At 34.8% G+C, this 22,310-nt stretch overlaps 1 protein-coding gene across 10 annotated transcripts in view; it reads left to right on the forward strand.

Moving 5' to 3' along the window:
• Ppfia2 (PTPRF interacting protein alpha 2) overlaps positions 1-22,310 on the forward strand; it is a 419,795-nt gene that overhangs the window by 320,976 nt on the left and 76,509 nt on the right. For 6 of the 10 annotated variants that reach the window (XM_051139916.1, XM_051139911.1, XM_051139919.1 and 3 more), the window contains 5 exons: positions 8,444-8,590; positions 9,387-9,521; positions 15,371-15,454; positions 16,432-16,563; positions 17,504-17,566. In XM_051139916.1, the coding sequence (XP_050995873.1) occupies positions 8,444-8,590; positions 9,387-9,521; positions 15,371-15,454; positions 16,432-16,563; positions 17,504-17,566 (561 nt within the window). Of the gene's footprint in view, positions 1-8,431; positions 8,591-9,386; positions 9,522-15,370; positions 15,455-16,431; positions 16,564-17,503; positions 17,567-22,310 lie in introns of all 10 variants that reach the window. The other 4 variants (XM_051139913.1, XM_051139910.1, XM_051139912.1 and 1 more) reach the window with 1 other exon arrangement.

A 22,310-nucleotide genomic window follows, 5' to 3' on the forward strand; every position in this document is an offset into this window, starting at 1 on the left:
ATTTCGAAGCTCCACGGTTTTAAATTTGAATAAATGTGCATGTGGGAATGGTGGGAGTGAATCATAAATTTGTATAACGTTGTATAGGAGTACTCAAAAGCATTACTTTAAACTGTTGTCTTATTTCAGCTTTGTATCTGTGAATGCCTGTGTATGAATAAGGTATGCATATGAATAATATGCTCTGTCTTTAATTTATTTTCCTTTTTTTTCTAGGATTAGCATAACTTTGTCTACAAAACAGAAAGAAAGAAAGTACTTTATATTTACTAAATAATCCAGAAAAATATTTTATTTATAGTATCAAATTATCTTCCCTGCTAGGATAAAATTTTTGCAATTTTTTATTATATTTCTTTTTTTCCATATACATTTATATTATTAAACATAAATAAACTGCATACAGCAGTAAGAACCACAAAACAATCAGGAATCATATAAATGTTACATTCATAGTGATTTAGCTATTTGTGTTTGACAAACATGAAGAAAACATCTAAAATTCTGAATGTAAATCAGTATCTAGCAGATCTCTATCAACTTAAAACATCTATCTCGACCTAAAAACATCTTAACCCCTAAATGTCTAAGCTTAATTGTAAGACTAAATTATCTGGACTTCAATCCCATCAGAGACTTGAAAAGGAATAAAATTTAATTACCTGAGTGAACCGGAAGTACAGCTTAGCAGCTTCCAAAATGAAAAAATGACAGAGACAGTTCGCTGCCTGAACAATCACCCAAAACTCTCTATAACATTGGAGCATCTTCTTAAGCCTACTGGCCCAACATATCTGACAGACATATTTGTGAGGCAGGAACTTCTGAGGATTTGCTTACCCTTCTTTTTTTCTTCTTTATTCTTAAAAATACAGTTCTTACCAGCTCAGAAAATTTTGCTGTTTGAAATTTCACATTTTTCATTTTTACATTTGTTGTGAAGCATATCTTTGTATCTTTAAGTATGTTTCCCTGTGGGCAACTAGTTAAAAAAGCTGCCCTTGTCTGTTGTATCCAAAACGTTTTTTTCACTTTTCCCAAGGATGTATTTTTACATCTGTCCCTATTGTCAAATTAAAAGTATTGTAATAAAGCATCTTACTGACTAATTTTACTGAATGAAGGGCTAATTCACTTTCATTCATCAGCCCTTGTAGCATTTGTTGTCTGACTCTGGACCCCTTTCTCATAGCAGGACTCCTTTGTCTGGCCTCCATGGTAGCTTATTCCTGCTGTGATGAGGTGCCAGGGTGGGTTGGTACCCTTGCAGGGCCTCCAATTCTCTGAGAAGAAGGAGAGAGGAAAGTGGAGAGAGGGGAGCTTGGGAGTGAAACAGAGGAGAGGAGGAGGGGGCTGGGATCAGTCTGTAAAGTGATAAAATAAATAAATAAATAAATAAATAAAATGTAGAACAAAGGAAAATGTAATTTCCTTCAAAGTCCTAACCTCATATTTAAAGCTAGAACCTAATAATAAAATTAATAATGTGTTTTTAAAGGATATCAAACCAACTCTTCTTAATGCCCTCCTGTTTGTCTGTTCCCCTTGTCTCAGTGTCTTACTAATTAGCCTTCTTTTCTCTGTCTTTACACTCTCCCATTGTTCTGCTTATGGTAATAAGGATAAAGGAGCCACAAACTGACCATAAGCTCCCAATTTCTTCCTCCACCTCCATTTTTTCTCTTTCCTGTTCTCTTTCCCAGTGGTTTTATTTAATCCTCTAAGCAAGATCTCAGCAGTAGCAACTGAGCAACTGAGTCTTTCACACTTCCCTAAGAAACCTGATTGTTGAGCAGTTCCAACCATCCTACATTTTTTTAAATTTTTTAAATTAATTTATTCATATTACATCTCAATGGTTATCCCATCCCTTGTATCCTCCCATTTCTCCCTCCCTCCCATTTTCCCCTTACTCCCATTATTGCTTATGCTTAAATCATAGAGGTTCCATTAAATTTTATTTCAACACTATGCTATATTTGATTCTGTGGTAAATCCTATATTCTGTAATTTGAATATTTGACTTCTCACCTCTTCTTTAGCTTATATTCTCCTAGCAGTAATCATGTAAGTAGCCTGAAAATATGTACAATATAATATATCCTCTCTTGACTGCATCTCATTATATATAATATATTATAATTTATTTATTTATAATAATAAATAATATTTTATAATTATATAATAATAATGAAAAATAATATAATTGAGTCCACTCAGCTTATTTAAGTGGACACTTAAGCAAGCAGGACTTGCTTGATTTCATTTTCTCAAACACTACCTTTTGCTCAAATGCTCTCCTCTCACATGAATGTTCACTGCCCTCACTTTACACAGGTACAAACTTTCCCTCTTATTTCAAATCATTTTTTAAACACCACTATACACATTACTCCTTACCCAGCACATTTTCTACATTGAATCTTGTTGGTTTCTCTTTTCTACCTACCTACATAAATACCGAGCACATACCATATTTTTCAGACTATAAGATATGCCTGACCATAAGACACACCCACTTTTTAGAGCAATAAAACACGAAAAACAATAAAAACAGCAATGGGACCCTAACCCCCCACTTTTAGGGGAGAAGTATGTCTTATGATCTGAAAATACAGTAACACAGAAATGTTGGTTCAGAAAATGGGTACTTAAAATCCATTCCTAAAATGTGAGATTACAGTATTCATTGAAACAAAACTTACCATGGAGGAGAAAAGAAATACAATGATATTTTCACTGAAGTTCAGATGATACAGCTTCATATATTCTCAGAGTTCATGGATACATATTTACTCTCATTGCTTCCTACAGCTCAAGCTCATATAATATACAAGGTAAATAAACAAATCTTAGGATCTCTATCCTTGAAGTTGTTACACCATTACATGAATTTTTGCTCATTCTCTAGTTCCTCATATTTTTAGTTCTAGAGATTTAGTTCTTTTGTTTGTATTTTAAGCATTCATCAACTTTATTTTTAGGTATATCTCACAGAGGCGTGGTACCTCTGGTACTTCCTTCCTTATTACACATTATAAAATAACTCCTTGATATATATATATATATAGTGTCTACATATAGGTGACCAAAAAACAGGTCCAGCAGAAAACATCAAGCGTGTATTGCCATGGATGGCTTCATTAGGAATCTATTTTAATGGGTTTGATCATCTATCATAAGTAATTTTTATGCAACATATGATTACACCTTTAAGCTTCATAATTCTTAGGTAGCCATGTTTTAGTTGAGACTCATGAAAAAGGAGCATATTCCATCATCCACCTCAGAGGAGAGTTTATAAGCAAATGTTTTCCACACCTGGCAGCAAATGGAAGTGTAGAAACTAGTTGAAAAACCATAGGAAATGACACCCCTGACAAGATCTATAAGGAGCCTGCACTCACCCCTCACCCTGCCTTTCTTGACAAAGAAGGACTTTGAACACACACACACACACACACACACACACACACACACAAATGAGGTAGGAGAGGAAGGGAGAGCAGGAGAGACAGAGGCAGAGACAGAGACAGAGACAAAGAAACATAGATTCCCAGAAGATACTATGTGGGGTAAAATAGTTCTGGAACTGTTCACTTTAAAGCCACATATATTATCTCTTTCCCTTTTGCTTTCTCAGAGAAAAAGATTATATTAAATCAACCACAATATATTACATTCGTGTTCTTTTTCCTTATTTGCCAATCTTCTCACATAGGAGGACATTCACTGTCCATGTTTAGAAGAGCAACAGGAGGCTCACGGAGGTTAATGTGACTTAGCCACTGCCTATCTTCTTCAGGGTCTTTAAAAAAATATCCATCTGGAAGAAATAGAACCATCATGTCTTCAAAGTCTGTAGTTTTCGCATAATATTGTGCTTCACAAATCTTCATAGTACTGAGATCGAAAGCTTCTGAGAAGTCCACAGCCATCAAGGAACCGTCTGCAAAATGAACTGACTAGAACAGCAAAGAGTTCAAACAGCTCCTGAGCCAAATTATCTCAGCACTCTTCTCCCTTCAATAGATAAATTTTTTTTTAATCCTTCATTCCTGGGTTAGCACTGTTGTGACCATTACATAAATCCTTTATAATGTACAAACAGACTCTTGAGTTTCTAGCATCCAGGGCCTACAGCAGAGTTTTCACTGTGTTCTGATTCTCCTACCTAATGTGCCAATGACACATTTGAAAACTGCTTACATTTATCACTTTGTTTTATAAAAAAAAAAAATCCTCAAACTGTTACCACATCTTAACAGGGAATTTGGGGTAATCGAAATCTGCCTTCCTGGAACATGGTCACTTATATTTGGCTTCAGAATAAATTATCTTACTCTCTTTCAGTTGAGATGTATGTCTCTGTATCTGCAGTGCACGAGTTTGCTCTCTGGCAACTTTCATACAAAATTTTCAGCCACAATATAACTACTACTTAAATAACTAGTAGTTTCATCATTCTTTCCAAAAGGTCAAAATGATGTGGAATTCCTATTATTTAAGCTGTAATTCCTGACTCTATATGCTGAGTGATATATTTATTATGTATTGTGAGTTTCTTAACAGTAAATTAGATCTTTGACCCTCTCAAAATCGAAGCACAGCATGATATCAATATAACACAAGTAAAAAACATTCATTGAATTAATTAATGAAAACTTGGGCCAAGAGAGGAAAAACAACCTTTTAATTACTAATAGAAATGCCTCACTTTGCCTGAGAGGAAAGTCCTAAATATCTAAACTGACTTAAATAATTACAATTAGTCAATGGTGTCTGAACTTTTTTTTGTAATTGCTTTATCAAGAAATGTTGAAGTTTCATTTTAGTTGCTCTTTGCATTAATTTTTATCTGAAAGTAGATGGAGCTACAGATAATACTATTATTTACAAAAGTAGTTTTAGATTGAGCCTTTGGTCTCCCCTTTTTAATCAAGAAGATATCAACTATTTATGGATAATAATATTTAACTTTTTAGATGGGTATGCCAAGAGGTAAAATCTTCAGTAAAGTATTTTATTTCCGTTTATTTTGTGTTAACTTCCTGATGTCACGCTAAAAAAGATCTTCTCACATTTGTAAAGCAATCAAATAAATGAATCTAGAAGTTCCTGCCTGTATTAGTTGAGACACGAAATATGTTTTCCACCTTAATACGCTACTATAGAATTTTATTTATTTATTATGATAAAAATCCATTTATAAACAGCAGGTTAGGAGGTCATTGGAATTTCATGCTATTTTTCTTTTTACATAATAGCTTTTGGGAACTAGAGGGAAAAAGATTTCTCTTTAGAGTCTCCAAATAACACAGAGGAAAAGCTATTTCTATCACTTGTAAATTCAAATCTTATTTTTGGTAACACAGCCTGCTGTTAAAAATTGAATCACTCACATGAATCACTGAGTCAAAAATGCAATTCCAAATCTACATGCACTAACTCCTACGCGGACTGTGTGCGGTGGGTCTGAGCAGCTAAGTGTGGATGGGCTTCTTCTTATCACTAATACAGAGGAGCTATTTAATGAGTGCATATTCCATTCTAGTCATTATACAAAGTAACTAAACTACTGTGTCACCCAATTCTCATTAATCTTGGGGTAGTCATTAATAATCAGACAGAAAACAGTGTGAACCTGAACTAAAGGACAACAACTTTTAATCATGAAGTGTGCCACACCAACTTTCATTTCCCATACACAAATGACTTCTGAAAGCCTTGCCTTAGAATTTAGAGAGATATTTATAATATGCGCATGATATGTTTAGAATTTTCTTTAATTCTGTGAAGTTGATAAACATTTCCAGAGGTTTACATGAAAATTAACACAAATTATAAAGTCGTTAAATGAAAAATATAAAATAGTGAAAATAAAGACTATGAGTCAACTTTTTTTTTAAACACTAAGAACCATGGCTATTTTCTGGGATCTCTAAAAACTAGTGCAATGCTGACAACATTTTATAAAATGATTCTGCAATGATTTTGCCAAAATGATGGATTCCTCTAATTTTACATGTTTAACTATTTATTAGCATAAATAAGTATTTTTTCACTGGCCTCTGAATGTCAGAAAGTTTGAGTCAAATCAAGAAATGAATAGAAGTATTTTCCAGGAGGAAATGAAGTCAGAGAATATGGTAGTTTCCTGTTTTTGCCACGGCAAACTGGTAGAAAGTGAGTGGCTTTATTTAAGAAAATTGTGTGTGTGTGCGTGTGTTTGTGTGTGTGTGTGTGTGTGTACATATCACAGCACACATGCAAATGTCAGTGGACAACTTTATAGAGATGCTTCTCTCTTTCCACCCTTGTGTAGATTCTAGTGATGCACCTTGGGTTTTCAGGCTTGCTTTTGCTTAGCAAGGGTCCTTACATGGTCAGCACTCTTTGTTTCCAGCTTAAAAACTCTAATTCATTACTTCACATTGCTAATGATTTTGTGTAAAATCAATGTTTCAACAGAGTCATGTTCTGTCTCAGGGTAATAATGAGAAATGCAGTCCTCATTTCCTTTGGGCTCCTGGCAAAAGCTTGCTGGACATGGCATTCTTGGCTGAATGGCGACTATCTTCAAATTCTGCTACTCTGTGTCTATGTTTCCCACTCTCTTTCAGAATGCAGTTATTCAATATTGTTCTACCAGAATGTACTTTGTTTCATCTTAACTTGATTATTACTTTAGTATCTTATTTGCTTATAAACCTACTTTCCTAAATCCAGAAAAGGTACACATTTGGAAAGAATGTTATATACTTCAATATACAAAAGTATGGCTATATCATGGAAGAAAGCAAGAGTTTCATGGCTCATATTTTACCTCGAAGACAGACAAAAAGAAATAAATTACTTTGGAGCTGGAGAGATGGTTCAACGGATGAGATCACTGACTGCTCGTCCAGAGAACCAGGGTTAGAAACCCAACACTAAAATCGCAGCTTACAACCGCCTGTAAACCCAAGATCTGACACCCTAACACGGACATACATCAATGCAAAATATCAATACACATAAAAGAGATTATTTTTAAAAGAAATAAATTATTTTAACTCAAGGAAAATATGCTCTAACTAGCATTCAGAATAGTCTCCTGGTCAATAGCATAGCAAAGAACACTAAAATAAAGATAGTAATTTATGTGTCTCAGTCCTCAAGAACAATCAGTGCCTGTGCTCCAAAGAAGAGCTGGCTTATCACTTTGTAAATTAATTATTTCATAAACATAAATTACCCTCAGAAAATGATTTTAAGAGGCTCACATAGAGAGAGACAGAAACATGAAGACAAATCTCCTCAAACCTCTCACCTAGTTTTTCTCTATCCCATTTTCCCTAAAATCTTATTTTCAACAATTTGAGCTTTATGTTTGACATTTTCTCTTTTATTTGAATCTAATATGAATCTTGTTAATTAGGTATGGATTTTTAACTTACCCCACTGCCTTACTTGAGGGGTGAAGACAACCCTTGTATGTGAATATATGTACAGATGTTCATAGATTGTTGGTAGGAATTGTGTTGGTTTAGTAAGTTAGTGGTTGTAGATGCTCTTCTGACAACTATAATTTGAGTAGCACTGAGTACATTTTTTAAAAAGTATGACTTATTTTTATTTTATATGTATGTGTGGTGGTTTGCCTGCATGTATGTCTGTGTACCTGATGTGTACAATGATTTGATGGATGGAAAGGAGTGTCGGATTCTCCTGATCTGAAGTTGCAAGTGGCTCTTACCTGCCCTGTGGGTACTTGGAACCAAACATGGACCCTCAACATAAGCAACAAGTGGATTTTTTTTTTCTGTTTTGTTTTGTTTCTTTTAGCTACTAAGCCATCTCTCTAGACTTTTGGTAGATCTATGTCTTATTTGAAGATAGCTTAAAAACTATGCTCCTCAATTTAACAGCCTCCTGGATTTCATTCAACTATATGCATAGTTGTATTTCTATCTACTTCATAATGAGCAAAATTACCTGACATTTAATTCTATAGGAGGAAGTTTCAAAAGGTGATTCTTTGGATTCGTAATCATTAGAAAGTTTGTGATTTATTATGAAAGATAAAAACAAAAGCTGTGATAAAGATACTGAGAAAATATATCAAATTGAGGAGGTTGTTTTTTGAGACAGGGTTTCTTTCTTTGTGTACCTCTTAGTACTCAATCTGTAGACCAGGCTAGCCTCAGACTCAGAGATATACCTCCCTCTAGCTTCCACGTGCTGAACTTAAAGATGTGTGCCACCTGCCCTGGCATACATGGAGTCTTTAAACCTTAAACAGTGTGTCTTTACTTAGGAAACAGCTATATGTTTGATATCTTATTATTTCATTCAAGTAAAAAACTACATTTGTCTAAGACTCTGTGATTGTCTTTTGTGTTTTTCTCTGATGGGGATGAAATCAAAGACTTGCACATGACTTTTACAGTGTTATTTACAGGCGATGGCTCAGAAGGAAGATATGGAAGAAAGAATCACAACTCTTGAGAAGCGTTACTTGAGTGCTCAGAGAGAATCTACCTCCATCCATGACATGAATGATAAACTAGAAAATGAGTTGGCGAACAAGGAAGCAATCTTGCGGCAGGTCCAGTATCTCTGTTTTGATTTTGCTGTGGTCACTGTATGTGTTCTCACCATTTAGGAATTTTTTTGGAAGATGGGTAATTATGCTCTAAAACAGAATAGTATTAATGACACTAATTTTATTATATATATATATATATATATATATATATATATATATAATTATATATAGTTTCTTTTTAATGAAATTTTTAAAATCACTCATTTGAAAATAATATTGCAACTATTGACTTTGAATCTAAATATGAAGTTTGCTTGCAGATATTCTACTGAGTACTGTGAGGATCAAAGGCATGACTATCTTCCCAAGGTCACAAACATGGTTAATATTGGGGCTGGAAGGTCTACCCAGCTTTACAGCCAAAGAGAGGGATTTGTAGCCCATAAGACAACTGTGGTTATCTCCCTTCTTATGGAAATGCAGTGTAATGGAATACATACACATAATGATGTAATTGGTTTTGGTTGTTCTTGTGTGCAGGAATTGAACCAGAGGACACAGTTGAACACAATCCTAAAATACCATCTCTTCCATCCATATAGAAAGCTTGTTAGTCCAATCTCTAGAGTATGGACGCCTGGGCTGCTCTACTCCTTCTCTTACTGTAGTCTAAAACAATGAATTTTCGCTGTCTTTTTGCTGTGATAGTAAACTGGAGTATCAAGACTCATCTATACTTTGTTCAAATTCATACTCACTAGGAAAGAAAAATAGCTGAGCGCACATGCCACATGTCTCGTTCAGATTAATCTGGCTCTTAACTGTTTAAATGGCCCCCTTCTCATTCCTATTTCAGATGGAAGAGAAAAACAGGCAGTTACAAGAGCGACTTGAACTGGCTGAGCAAAAGTTACAGCAGACCATGAGGAAAGCTGAGACTTTGCCTGAAGTAGAGGCTGAACTAGCTCAGAGAATCGCAGCCCTTACAAAGGTACTGCACTAAACACACGTGCCCAGCCTAGGGGTGTTTGCGGAAATAACTGTCCATCAAAGTGGAATCTGTAGTTATTATTTTCAGGCTATGCAAAAGTTATATTAATTGGATCTTTGTTCCTTATCATTTTGTGTCCTTATTGGCATATATCTTACTTACAGTGACGTGAATGATTATTACATGGAATAAGATGATGTTCTTGTCTATTTTAACATTAACAAGAGATGTAAAATACCATGTTGTAGTTAGAACAAATCTTCTATGGTACTCTTTGCACATAATAATAATCATGGTATTTAAAGTATTGAGATATGTATGCAAAATACAACAATTAAATCAGCTTTGTATAAGTGGCTTGCTGCTACTGGAACAATGTAAGAAGTATAGTAAGCATTGATTCCAATCGTATTGTACAAGGGTAAACCTTGGTAGAAGAAGCAAGTTTAAAATATACAGTCTAAAGCCGTTAAGCCATAAAAAGTACTTTGGTAATTGTGCGGTTTTTTTTTTAATCTGAAAAAAAAAAAAAAAAAGAAATCAAGAATAACAGAGTGTTGCACTGTTTTTCCGTACTATGAATTGTACATTCTAAAATTGTTTTATGTTATATATTATAAAGCTGTTCTAATAGAGCTATTTGAACTCTTAACGGCAAATTGAAATCACATCCATTTCATGTGAAAAGTCCTGGTTTGATCACTAAATCATGTTTTACATTTATGTCAGTTGACAACTACACACGCATTCTGAATGTTCCTATAACCATTGCAGTTACCTAAGAATTTCAGGCTATGAAATAAATAGATACTGTAGATATGCGAACTTACATTTTGATAATACAGATTATACAAACAATTGGTGCAGTGGTGGGTAAAGGGACACAAGTATCATTATCTGTACTGGAAAAACAAGAATGAGAGGAATAGTTTGATGGTGTTCTTATGTTAAAGTGAAGTATTTATATCAGAAAGGAAAAATCAGACAGAGATGAGCAGGGCTAGAAAGCATCAAATTACGTGGTTAGTTGTAGAGCATTAGGTTACCAGGCGATGAAACACTAGTCTGTTAGGGCAATGCTATTACACTGGCATTCTTCAATAACCATAGACCACAGCAGTAAACCAATCTGTTACTTTGGAAAGATAGGGCCTCAGACTTAGCATGTACAATCAGGTAACTTCAAAATATATAAAGCTACCCAAGAATATCAATATCATTATGCTTTTTCTTGCAAAGCTTATTTTAAATGACTATAATATAGGTTAAGACACATAGTTGCTCTGCTTTAATCTGAGAGGTGTAGCTAATTTGCAGAGTTATCATGTTAAAGTTTGCTATTATGGGATTGAATAGGAAAATAATTTATAAAGCTGGGTGGAATAATCATGTACCATGAATACTGATGATTATTCTATGCAGTTTTACATTCGGCCACCCTTCAGCATTTTTTATCCAGGCATACTACATGACACAAACAGAAATTGATATAGTGAATAAACACCCTCTTTCTCTGAGCTCTCTGATTTTTTTCAATATCTCAGAGAATACATTTAACATCCTTTAAAATTCTTCTACTAGTGTTTAACTTAATCTTTGCTTCATATCATTTTGGTTCCTAAAAATTTGTATACTAGTAACATATTTCAAGTGTATATGATAGTTTTTATGTTACTGAATAGTTGTTTTATTTTGTAAATTCCTAAGTGCTAAGGTTATATACCTTATCTTTTTATGTGTCCACATGGGCTGAGGATGACTCAGTTTCTCTGATCACTTTGACTTCAACTGTCTTGCACTCTTTCATAGATTTACTCATAACACTCAGAAATATTCTAAATAATGTTTCAATATCATTCAATTTCAATATACAGTCAATATATAGTCATTATTATCAGTGGTCTTTTTCTACTTAGTGCTTTCAACTATTCTAAACAATAAAATGTCTAGTTAGCTAAAGTCTCAGATTTTTTTCTCTTGCATTTTAAAATGATGTTTTTAGCAACAAATCGAGTATTTAATTTGGTCTGTGTGTGTGTGTGTGTGTGTGTGTGTGTGTGTGTGTGTGTGTGTGGTGTTATTTTTACCTATCTATATATTTATTTTTCTTTTATGTATTTTTCTCTTACTAGCTCTATTCTTCATCCTGAATGTACTCACATTCTTTTCAACAATTTCTGTAATTGTTTTGCTAAAATGTTAGCTCATTTGAAATTTCCTATATCAATGAGAAAAACCAAGGTAAACTCCCGAAGGACAGACAGATGCAGATTGACTCTTTCCAATACTGGGCTGTGTCAGCCGCTAAACCTGTGTTGTGACAATTCAAAGGGCAGCACAGCACAATAGTGTTGAGTAAAACTGGTATTGCTTAGAGATTATGACTGGATTTATTTTTTAAATTATGAGATGTTTTAGTTTTTAGTCATTTATCCGGAGAGGTATGCAAAGTAGGTAAAGCTTATTTAAACCTCTTAGAAAGAATTTTTGATTAATGTCCATAAATAAAATAAATTTGATGTGTTTATATATAATTAAACATCAAACATCACTCTTGACTCCCGATGTTATGATTTGCTATGTCTACATCTTTAATTAAAACCCACATTTTCTCCAGTAGGGCATAACTCTTCTTGAATTTTATTAGGTATTTTATTTATTTTAGTATTAATAAAACATTTCAGTAATGACATAGTTTAGAAATTACAGAACATGTATTTTGAATCTGAAATTAATTTTCAATGTTTTGTATGTTCTTTCGTGAAGGAAGATACGTGAAGAGTTTTAAAGATGCTAAAGCATTGTATGTTTTGAAGAGAACCTTGTAGAAGGTCAAATATCCATATCACCCTTTTGTTTGGCTTTTGAAAATAATTTAATTGTTAAATTAATAATATAATAAATAGCTGTGTGTATTGCTAATAATTCAATCCAAGACCTTGCCTTGATCATATTAGTTGCCAACTGATCAACAACCTCAGACTCAAGAGACGTGCTTTAAAAATTAATACTAGATTTATTTGGTTATTTTTTAACAAAAATATTAAGTCCCTTGAGAAAGAATTTCTTTCATATATAAAGTCATAACAGTTTTACTATGTAATACATTTTAATGTCAGTATTTTGAATATTTATTTTTTTAATTCATCTTACAGCCTGATGACAGCCCTCCTCTCCTCCCAGTCCCACACTCACACTCCTTCCCCCATGACCCCATCCTCTTATCCTCAGAGAAGAGGAGATCCCCACCATTGGTACCAACCCACCCTGGTACCTCAAGTCTCAGCAGGACTAAGTACATCCTCTTCCACTGAGAGCAGAAAAGACATCCCAGCTATGGGGAAAAGATCCAAAGGCAGGCAACAGAGTCAGAGACAGCCCCTGATCCAATTGTTAAGAAACCCACATGAAAAACAAGCTGCACATCTGTTACATCTGTGTAGAAGGCCTAGGTCCAGCCCATGCGTGCAGGGTTGGTGGCTAAGTCTCTGTGAGCCCCCATGGACCCCGGCTAGTTTATTCTGTTGGTCTTCTTCTCACACCGCTCTTGTGAATAATCATTTGTTTAGTTTTTAATAACATGAATGAGTATAAAATATATAGGTTTAATTTCAAGCTTAGGTTACACAATTCCAACCCCCTCTTCACCAATTACCCATAGTATTTCTTAATAGACTTGCAATTATTACACGGTATAAAAACAGAGGGATGGAGATACTGCTAATAGAAGACCTGGGCTCAGCACACAGCACTCACATTGGGTAGCTATCAGTATCACCTGTAAATCCATGTCTGCTGACTGGCCACGCTCTTCCTACCTTCCAAGGCATGGCAATCACACACAGTAACCCACATGCAGGAGCACACATATGAATATAACTAATAAAATTTTAAAACAATTAATTAAAAAATTAAATAATACAATACTCACTTGCTTGTATTTGAAAACCATGGTAGCTTTCATTGCTGTTTCTATTTGGAAACCTGTGTAAGACAGTGGGGAGAAAATTGTCCGGTAATAAATTTATGAGAGAGAATACACTAATAAATTGAATGATGAAATATAATTTACACTAATAAAACATATTTGAAATGTTAATAGTTACTCCTTAGAGTAAATTGGAATTTGGTGTATAAAGTAGCACAAATGTATATTAACTGGTTACTATTTCTCTTTAGTTACTGCATGAAATGTCTTCATATAGTCCTAAACTAGTTTAAAATAAGTTTCACTATTTAAGAATGAGCTAATATCATGAAAGATAATATGTTCTAGATTTAAATTGTATTACTGAACGTTTTGGTGTCATAAGTATTTAATTTGTAATTATAATTAAAACATTAATGTAATATTACAAATATTGTGCATAACATACTAATGCAGTTCAGCTATTAGCAATATGACATGTGCTAACACTACACCTGAGGTATCCTGACAACAAGACACGTAACTAACCTCTGCTCAAGATCCTCATTAACTCACAAAGGCTCTGTGCTCTTCCTAGCCACTCTGGGGAACTGCTTTGTTTCCATAGCAAAAAATTAATGCAGATACACCTTGGTGTGGTCCTTCTTGTCAACTTTAAGCATTCGCAAGGTTTTTTTGTCCTTGTGGCATGATTATTACCTGATAAGTTGAGAAATTTTAATTGTTTTCATTTAAAAATTTTTAATTATACTTGAGGATAAGACCGTTGAGTCTTCAAGCAATGTACATTGTGTTCAGAAGTCATCTCTTACACGGGGCATTGTTGCTGAGGAAACTTGATCCTCTTGTAATGCATGAATTTTCCTAATAACACTTCCTGTGGCTTAATCTTCTTTCTGATTTCTACAAACGGGCCTTATATAATCCTGATCCAAATGTGACACTCCTGAGTCATAGCACAGAGCAGTTTTCAACGATGAGATGCCATGTTTACATCAGTTTTTGTCTAGCAACACGAGAAAGCAAAAAATAAAGTGGCTACCTGTCTATCAGAGACATTCCAAGTGTTTGTTTTCTCATAATCCCAATTATTACATGTCATTTCCAGACTTGCTTTAACCCACCCTGTAAACGTCCTTCGTTGTCAGCTATCACTAACCCTTCATACCTCAGGCTCACAACTTTTTATTTGAACATATCATTGTCTTCCATTTATAACCATCGATTGCATTATTGTCACTAGATACTAAAATAGTTCTCTCTACATAAAGTTTTGTCTATTAAAGTATTGAATTTGCTGTCACTTTTATTTTAAGCATTCTGTACTATGTTCTGTTTGGTGTCAGTGTCTTTAGTTCTGATTTTTTCAATTTTGTCCCTCTCCTTTTCCTTGACTTGTTAGTCTGATCCAACCTCTTCTACCTCATCTGATGATTATCAATACGTTATGGAAGCTAAACTACAAGAAATGATCTCCATACGTAGGAAGGTAGTCCTACTGGACTTTACTTTCTATCGCTAAATAGTATCCATCTAAGTTTTTTTTCTCTTTCCATTTCTGAGAATTATGTTCCTTTTATTTATTGATAATCGACCATCTGTGCAGTTCAGTGCTTCAGGAGCTTAAGATTGGACAATGGCAGGTTTGTGTTCAAACCATGCACAGTCTGCATGTCCCAGCTGGCTGATTTCATTGCTCATAAGTAACTCCAGTGTTCTGCTGATGCTTGGATGTTAACAGGCCTCTGTTAGCTGACACATTTCAAGCAATGCTGTTCAGCTGCCTGGTCAAAGAAAGTTTCTTTTTGGACACTGCGTTTGCGGTTGGTAGTAGCTTGCTTTACATTTCGTTTCAGTTTCTTTCAATGGGAAGAGTGAGCTCATCTTACATTTCAGGTCCACTCTTGGTGTTTCTTAACAGGCTGAAGAGAGGCATGGAAATATTGAAGAACGCATGAGGCACCTAGAGGGTCAACTGGAAGAGAAGAATCAAGAACTTCAAAGAGTATGTATGAAGCTTTCTTGTTTACTGTTTGCATTCGTAGGCTGCATTGTCAGAGGAAAACATTCTCAGCTAGAAGCTGTGTTTAAAATCATATGACCACATCCTAAGCATTTGAAAGAAAATAGTTCCTATGAATTTAATAAAATGGGGAGACAGAAGGACCCAGAGGGTCTAGGAGCCCTACAAGAAGACCATCAAGGCTGGCAGATCTGGACCCCGGGAGACCTACACAAACTGCTGTACCAACCAAAGACAATGTATGCAGTAAACTTAGAACCCTTATTCATATCTAGCCAATGGACAGAGCATTCGCCACAGTTGTGTGGAGAGTGGGGACTGACTGACATGACCTCTGATGTCCCCTACTTGGCTAGGGGAGGGGAATTGGGTGAAAGAGGGAGGGAGGAATGAGAAGATACAAGTGAGGGGATAACAATTAGGATGTAATCTGAATAATAAAATTTAAATTAAAAAAAAAAAAAAGAAAAAAATAAACTGCATGTAGAAAACCTAGGACCCCAGCTAGGCGTAGCCCATAGGCATCTCAATTTCCATGTGAGGCCCCTAGTAAGGGGAGCAGAAGCTGGCTCTGCCATGGATTCTGTTGCCTGCTCTTCCATCACTTTCTCCTAGTGGGACAGTCTTCAAATGCCACAGAGGAAAAGGATGCAGGCAGTTCTTGATGAGACTTGATAGGCTGGAGTCAGATGGTAGTGAGGAGGGGTCCCCCTTTCTCTGGACTAGGGGAGAGGACAAAGGAGGGTAGGAAAGGGTTGGACCAGAAGGAGACAAGGGGTTGCTATGATCAGGATACAAAGTGAATGAAATTTTAAAAATAAATTTAAATTAAAAGTTGAAAACAAAATACATAAAATTCTACTCGGCTTAAAACCAAGAAAACTCAAATTAAGCTTGAACAAGCAGTGAGTGTTGTTCTTCTCAGGCCCGATATATTTTCTCTTTTTCTTGATTATAAGGCTAGACAAAGAGAAAAGATGAATGAGGAGCATAATAAAAGATTATCTGATACCGTGGACAGGCTTCTGACAGAATCCAACGAGCGCCTCCAGCTGCACCTGAAGGAGAGGATGGCTGCTCTGGAAGAGAAGGTACGGTGGCCTACCAGGGGAGGACGCATGTGGACGCTCAGCCAGCTGACCTAGGCTGTGCTGTTTCCCAGCCTGCCCTCCCATCACTTGTGTTAGGCTTCAACCTACTTTCCTTAGCCTAAAAACACTCAATACAGTCTTAGAAAGTGAGTCAATAATTTGGATAAATTGCGCTAACATCCTGTATTGAATGAATACCTACATGCACATGACAAATGCTATCTATTAGGGTGTTTATAAAGCAGATGTATTAAAATGTGCTGTGATACATAACAAAAAATTTTATTTATCTTCTCGTTATTTGTCAAATATGCTAGGAAGACAAAAATGAATGTTGAGTGTGAGTTTCCGTGGAACTATTGTGTGTTAAATCTTCCTAAAATCTACCAACATTGAAAGCCAGTGTTGGGAGAAGCTGTGTCACCAACTTCTCTGCTAAACCAGAGAAGCAAGCACTAAAATCTCATGAGGACAAGTTGTTTTAGAAATCTGAACAGAAATTCTCTCCATCTTATTCAGGAACATATAATAAGGAAAAATGTCTTAACAAAATATTAGCAAATTTTGATTTATTGACATAATAGAAGGTCAAGCATACTGCTAATAGTTGGCTAATAGTTGGAAATAGCTCAATTGTTTCTCACTTAAAATAAAATTTTGTGAAGAATCAGAGTAGTAGCTCAAAGAGTAATATTTATGGTGTTTATCTATCCAAGTGTAGCAAACTAGCAGTTCTCATTTGAATAATGAATTTCTCAAAATGTTGAGTGTCACTTTTGAAGATTTCAATGGAACTTGGTTTCCATAGAAACCAGGAAATAGGTTTACCAAGAGAGAAAGCACAAGAGATTCTTGAGTGTTTAAGTGTTCATATACATATTTAAATATTTCTCAACTTACTGCTTTTTTGTTGTTGTTGTTGTTGTTGTTGTTCCCATAGAATGTTTTGATTCAGGAATCAGAAACCTTCAGAAAAAATCTTGAAGAATCTTTACATGATAAGGTATTATGGAAATCCATTTATCTTATTCATATTGATGACTATGTTATATAATAGGTGTGATAAAATAATATTGTGTTGGACTTTAAAACTATTTTAACTTCTTATGCTTATAGAAAAGCATGCATTTATGTAGAAAATGAAAAGTTTCTAGCTTTAAACACACTCTGGAATCTCAACTCATTTTAATTTAAAACCACTATTAATCAATAGCTCTACTGATACATATGGTATTATTTTGGATCTCGTACAAATAAAATAAAAATATATTCACTACATTTTGCGGTGTCTGGGGAGCTATTTCTGAAAAAAAAAACATATGTTAAGTGTGGAGTATATGACATTGTGTCATTAAATATTTTCTGGCATTATCCTACTTCTGAGGTAGTTGAGAATATAATAGAAGCTCTCTTTAAAATCAATATTAGAATGGCAGAAACCAGGGGCCTATCCAGGGAGCCACAACTGGTAGAGATAACGTACACTGATGGTATAAATAAGGCTTCAAGGGCTCAGGGTGTGACTAAAGAATCAACTGATGATAGATGGAGCTGCAGATCTCATAAGGACAGAACACACGGCATGACCACTGGTGCCTGTTGGTTTGGTGTGTTATTCATAAGTGCAAAACTTTAACAGTGGGCAGTTGTTTGGTGAAGACCAGGCATTCACGTTGTAGCATACATGGCTTAAGAGGCTAACAAAGCACAGATTATAAAATGTTAATATGTGGTTTCCTACTTCTTTAGCCTTTTGGGTTTTTTTTTTCCCAATTTCCAGCTTAATATGCATCCTCTCTGTTTGTGTATACACAAATAGGAAGAGAGGATGAAAAATGTGAAGGAGAATGAAGGAAAAAAAATGAAATAGATAGGACATAAAAGAGAAGGAAGAAAATAATTAAAGCTCTGACAGCAGTACAATAATACAGAAGGTACTGAAAATAAGACAGGAAAAGTAAACAATTTTTTAGAATGTTATACATTTTTTGATGATTCAAAAACCACAGCCACTCGTTTCAGGAGTTGGGGTTTGCATACTCTTCTGACAGATAGAAAAAGCCCTGTTGCAGGGGTAGATGATGGATGGCACTAAACCATTACTGACTAGTAAGTCAGTACCAGCACAGAGGGGCCAGGGGTGAGAGACTAGATGAATCATCAGAATTTTGCTGGAAGTGTTTAGTGAACTAGTTCTGGCCAGATTGTGAATTTTGGACTTGGTCTTGTTATGCAGTGTTAAAGTTATTTAAAATTCTGTGTTCTTCTGGCAAGATCCTCAAAGCCTACTCCTCATCACCTACACAAGCCTAGGGCTTCAGCAACCTGCCCAAGCAACGAACATTTCAAATTATCTTGGGCATTATGTTCTTGCGAATGTCAATTTCCAGAAAAGATATTCCTAGACCAAACATAATTTTGGGGGTTATCATTCCATACTGCCAAGCATGCTCACTATTCTTAGCATAACTAAACATGTTCAAATGCCCCCTCAAATAGCTAGGATCGCTTTGATACCAAGTCTTTTCTTTTCCTTCTTATGACTTTTATCTTTGAAATCTAAAGTACTTACACTTCTGTCTGAAATTCGGTTCAGAAAGCTTTTGTTCAATCCCTGGCAGGCTTATTTGATTTTTTTTAATACAAAATATCTTTATCATATTTATAAAGTAAAATATATAATAAATTGAGATAAATCAAATTAAGAAAATATTTTTATTTTGTTTTTGTTTTTATAATCCTAAATTTCTTTTTTTTAAAATTTTTTTATTAATTTATTCTTGTTACATCTCAATGGTTATCCCATCCCTTGTATCCTCCCATTCTTCCCTCCCTCCCATTTTCCCTTTATTCCCCTCCCCTATGACTGTTCCTGAGGGGGATTTTCTCCCCCTGTATATGCTCTATTGATTTCCACAGCACCTTGAATTAAGTGTTTCCTAATTTAGGCCACCTACCCATGTAATTTTACAGAAGATGTCTTTATGTTTCAGGGCCAACTCATGTTTCAAGTGTGAATATATGGACGTTTTGGTTTAAGAGGTCGATTCTCCACGGTGTTACCTACCTACCCCATACTCACACTTCACTGCGACCTGGCCAACATTCTGAGCAATTTTCTGAGTAAATCACCTCCTCCCCCCCCCCCCCGCCATGATTAAACATAGATAATGTGTACTAATGCATCCTAAAGAAAGGCAGCATATTTATTGTACATTAGGTGTGCAGAATAGAAACGCGATGAATAATTTTCTGAAAGTAGTAAATAAAAGTTCTTAAACAAAAACTATTTAAAGCAAATTATTTATTTGACTTATGCTTATGCTTCAAAGTAATGTGATAGCAGAAGAGCTAGCTATTGCTAAATATTGTGTTTATATAATTTTCCTACCGAACCTAATAGATAAATACTTTTAGTTCTATGATCAAAATGTAATGAAAATCTATCCATTTTGTCCCAATGAATATCCATGCCCATCTTATGACTCGGGGGACATGATTTTGGAGAACTCCAAATATTTTTACTTCTTCCTTGCCTGCCAGTTTCCTGTAAGCATTTATTCGAAGCTATGCAATCACCATGCTATACTGCTTCTCTGCCCAGATTTGCTCCATTTTCTTCTTTTCCTAGTGAAAAGCCAAAGACTTTTAAAATTCGTCTGGGTCTTTCAGAACTACTCTTTTTAATTCAGTGGTAATTTTATTAAATCCACATCCTAAGTATGGTTTTCTTTGATGTCTCAAAGTCACCAACCTTTGGGTTTTGTCCTCTCTCACCAAATATATTTCCATCTGTAGCGTTTTTTCTTAACATATTTTATTCAGGACTTCATTCAAATATCATGCTACAGTACCATCTTTTCATAATTATTACATTTTCTTCATAACAATATAATTTACCCATGCATTTCATTAATGTGTTGTCTTTTCTACTAATGTAGATAAAGTAAAACCGGTGTATTCCTTGTACATATAGGTACACAGAAGAGAAGCTCAATGCATATATTTCTGAAAATAACGAAATTAAGTAATTAAACAAGAAATTATTTAAAGCAATTTCTTTGGCTAATCATATGTTTCAAAGTGATATGCTACAGAAGAACATATTCCTAGGATACTGAACATTATAAATAATTTATAAAATTGCCAAAGTAATTTAAATAGGATTGAGGGCCTGAAAATAGAAAGAACATGTAAGAGAAATGTCACAAATACTACATTGTCATTGTGTTAACTACTTTTGTATTGCTGCCCAAGTTGCCCAAGGCAACTTAGGAAAGACAGTTTTTCAGGTACTACAATTCCAGAGGGGGAGTCTATGATCATCAGAGCAGGCTGCATGGAAGCTAGCACAGGCATGGCATTGGAGCAGTAGCTAAGAGTTAAATCTGGTCCACAAACAAGAGGAGAAAAGACAACTAACTGGAATAGTGTGGCCTTTTGTTATCAGACAGCCCATATGCAATGGCATACTTCTTCCAAGAAGGCCACAGCTCCTATCCTTCCCAAACAGTTAAACCCAAGCATTCAAATATCTGAGCCTATGGGGGCCATTCTCATTAAAATAAGTTAACCAGATATAGTGTGGTAAGAAAATAAAGATGAATCAAATAAAATGTAAGAGTTGGCTTCTCCGTAATTGACCATATAGTAGGGTACAAGGCTAATGAGAGAGAAGCTATAGAAACTAAAGACTCAAAATCAATTATTAAAACATTATAAAGTAATCTCATGATCATCTAGCTAATAGCTGTGAGACATCTCTAATCTTTGTAAGCTTACACACTGAGGTATTTTATAGTAGTCTGAAAATATTATAGATAAACAAAACCAACCCTATAAATAGGTTATTGGCAACCTTCCTTTCATGCTGAGTCTTCCAATTATAAATATACTTTATCTATGTATTTGTTCACATTTCAAATCATTTTATATGTGAATTTCTACTTTCAATCATATGTGCCTTTCTATCTAGATTTTAAAAAGTAGGAAATTTCTTCACTTTATTAGGATTCTCTAGAGGAACAGAACTGATAACCTGACTCTCTCTCTCTCTCTCTCTCTCTCTATATATATATATATATATATATATATATATATATATATATATATATATATATATATATATATACACTTTCCATATGTATACACGGAGGACTTATTAGAATGTCTTACAGTCTGTGGTCCATCTAGTCCAACAATGATTGCCTATCAATGGAAGGTCCAAAAATTAGGTAGTTGTCCTAATCCACAAGGCTCAAAGTCTCATCTGTCTTCAGTACACACTGGAATCCTGAAAAGGCAGGCTCTAATGACAGTGAAAAAATAGACTTTGCGAGGGAGATGCATGGAAAACCTGCAAAGAGCAAGCTTCCTCTTACATATTCTTTCTATAGGCTGACATGAGGAGAGCTGGCTCAGAGTAAAGATGTATCTTTCCACCTCAAAAATTCAGGATTAAGTATTTTTTTACCCCAAAAGTTATGGAGTAAAAGTGGGTCTTCTCACTTCAAATGAATTAATTAAAAGAACAAAAACAAAAACAAAACTTCTTCACAGGTGAAACCAGCCCTTGGGCTTTAGTTAACTAATGTTGTAGTGAAGCTGACAAAGGAAAGAGTTGCCATCATATTCACTTATCTTATAAAGATGTTTTAATTTAAAACTAGATGTAATTTGTCTTTTGCATTTTGAAGTGGCATATCTATAAGTATTCATGATAGTTCCTAATAATCTCACAAATTAGC

Source organism: Acomys russatus, chromosome 31 (assembly GCF_903995435.1).
Source record: "Acomys russatus chromosome 31, mAcoRus1.1, whole genome shotgun sequence".
In the NCBI taxonomy this organism is placed as follows: Eukaryota; Metazoa; Chordata; class Mammalia; order Rodentia; family Muridae; genus Acomys; species Acomys russatus.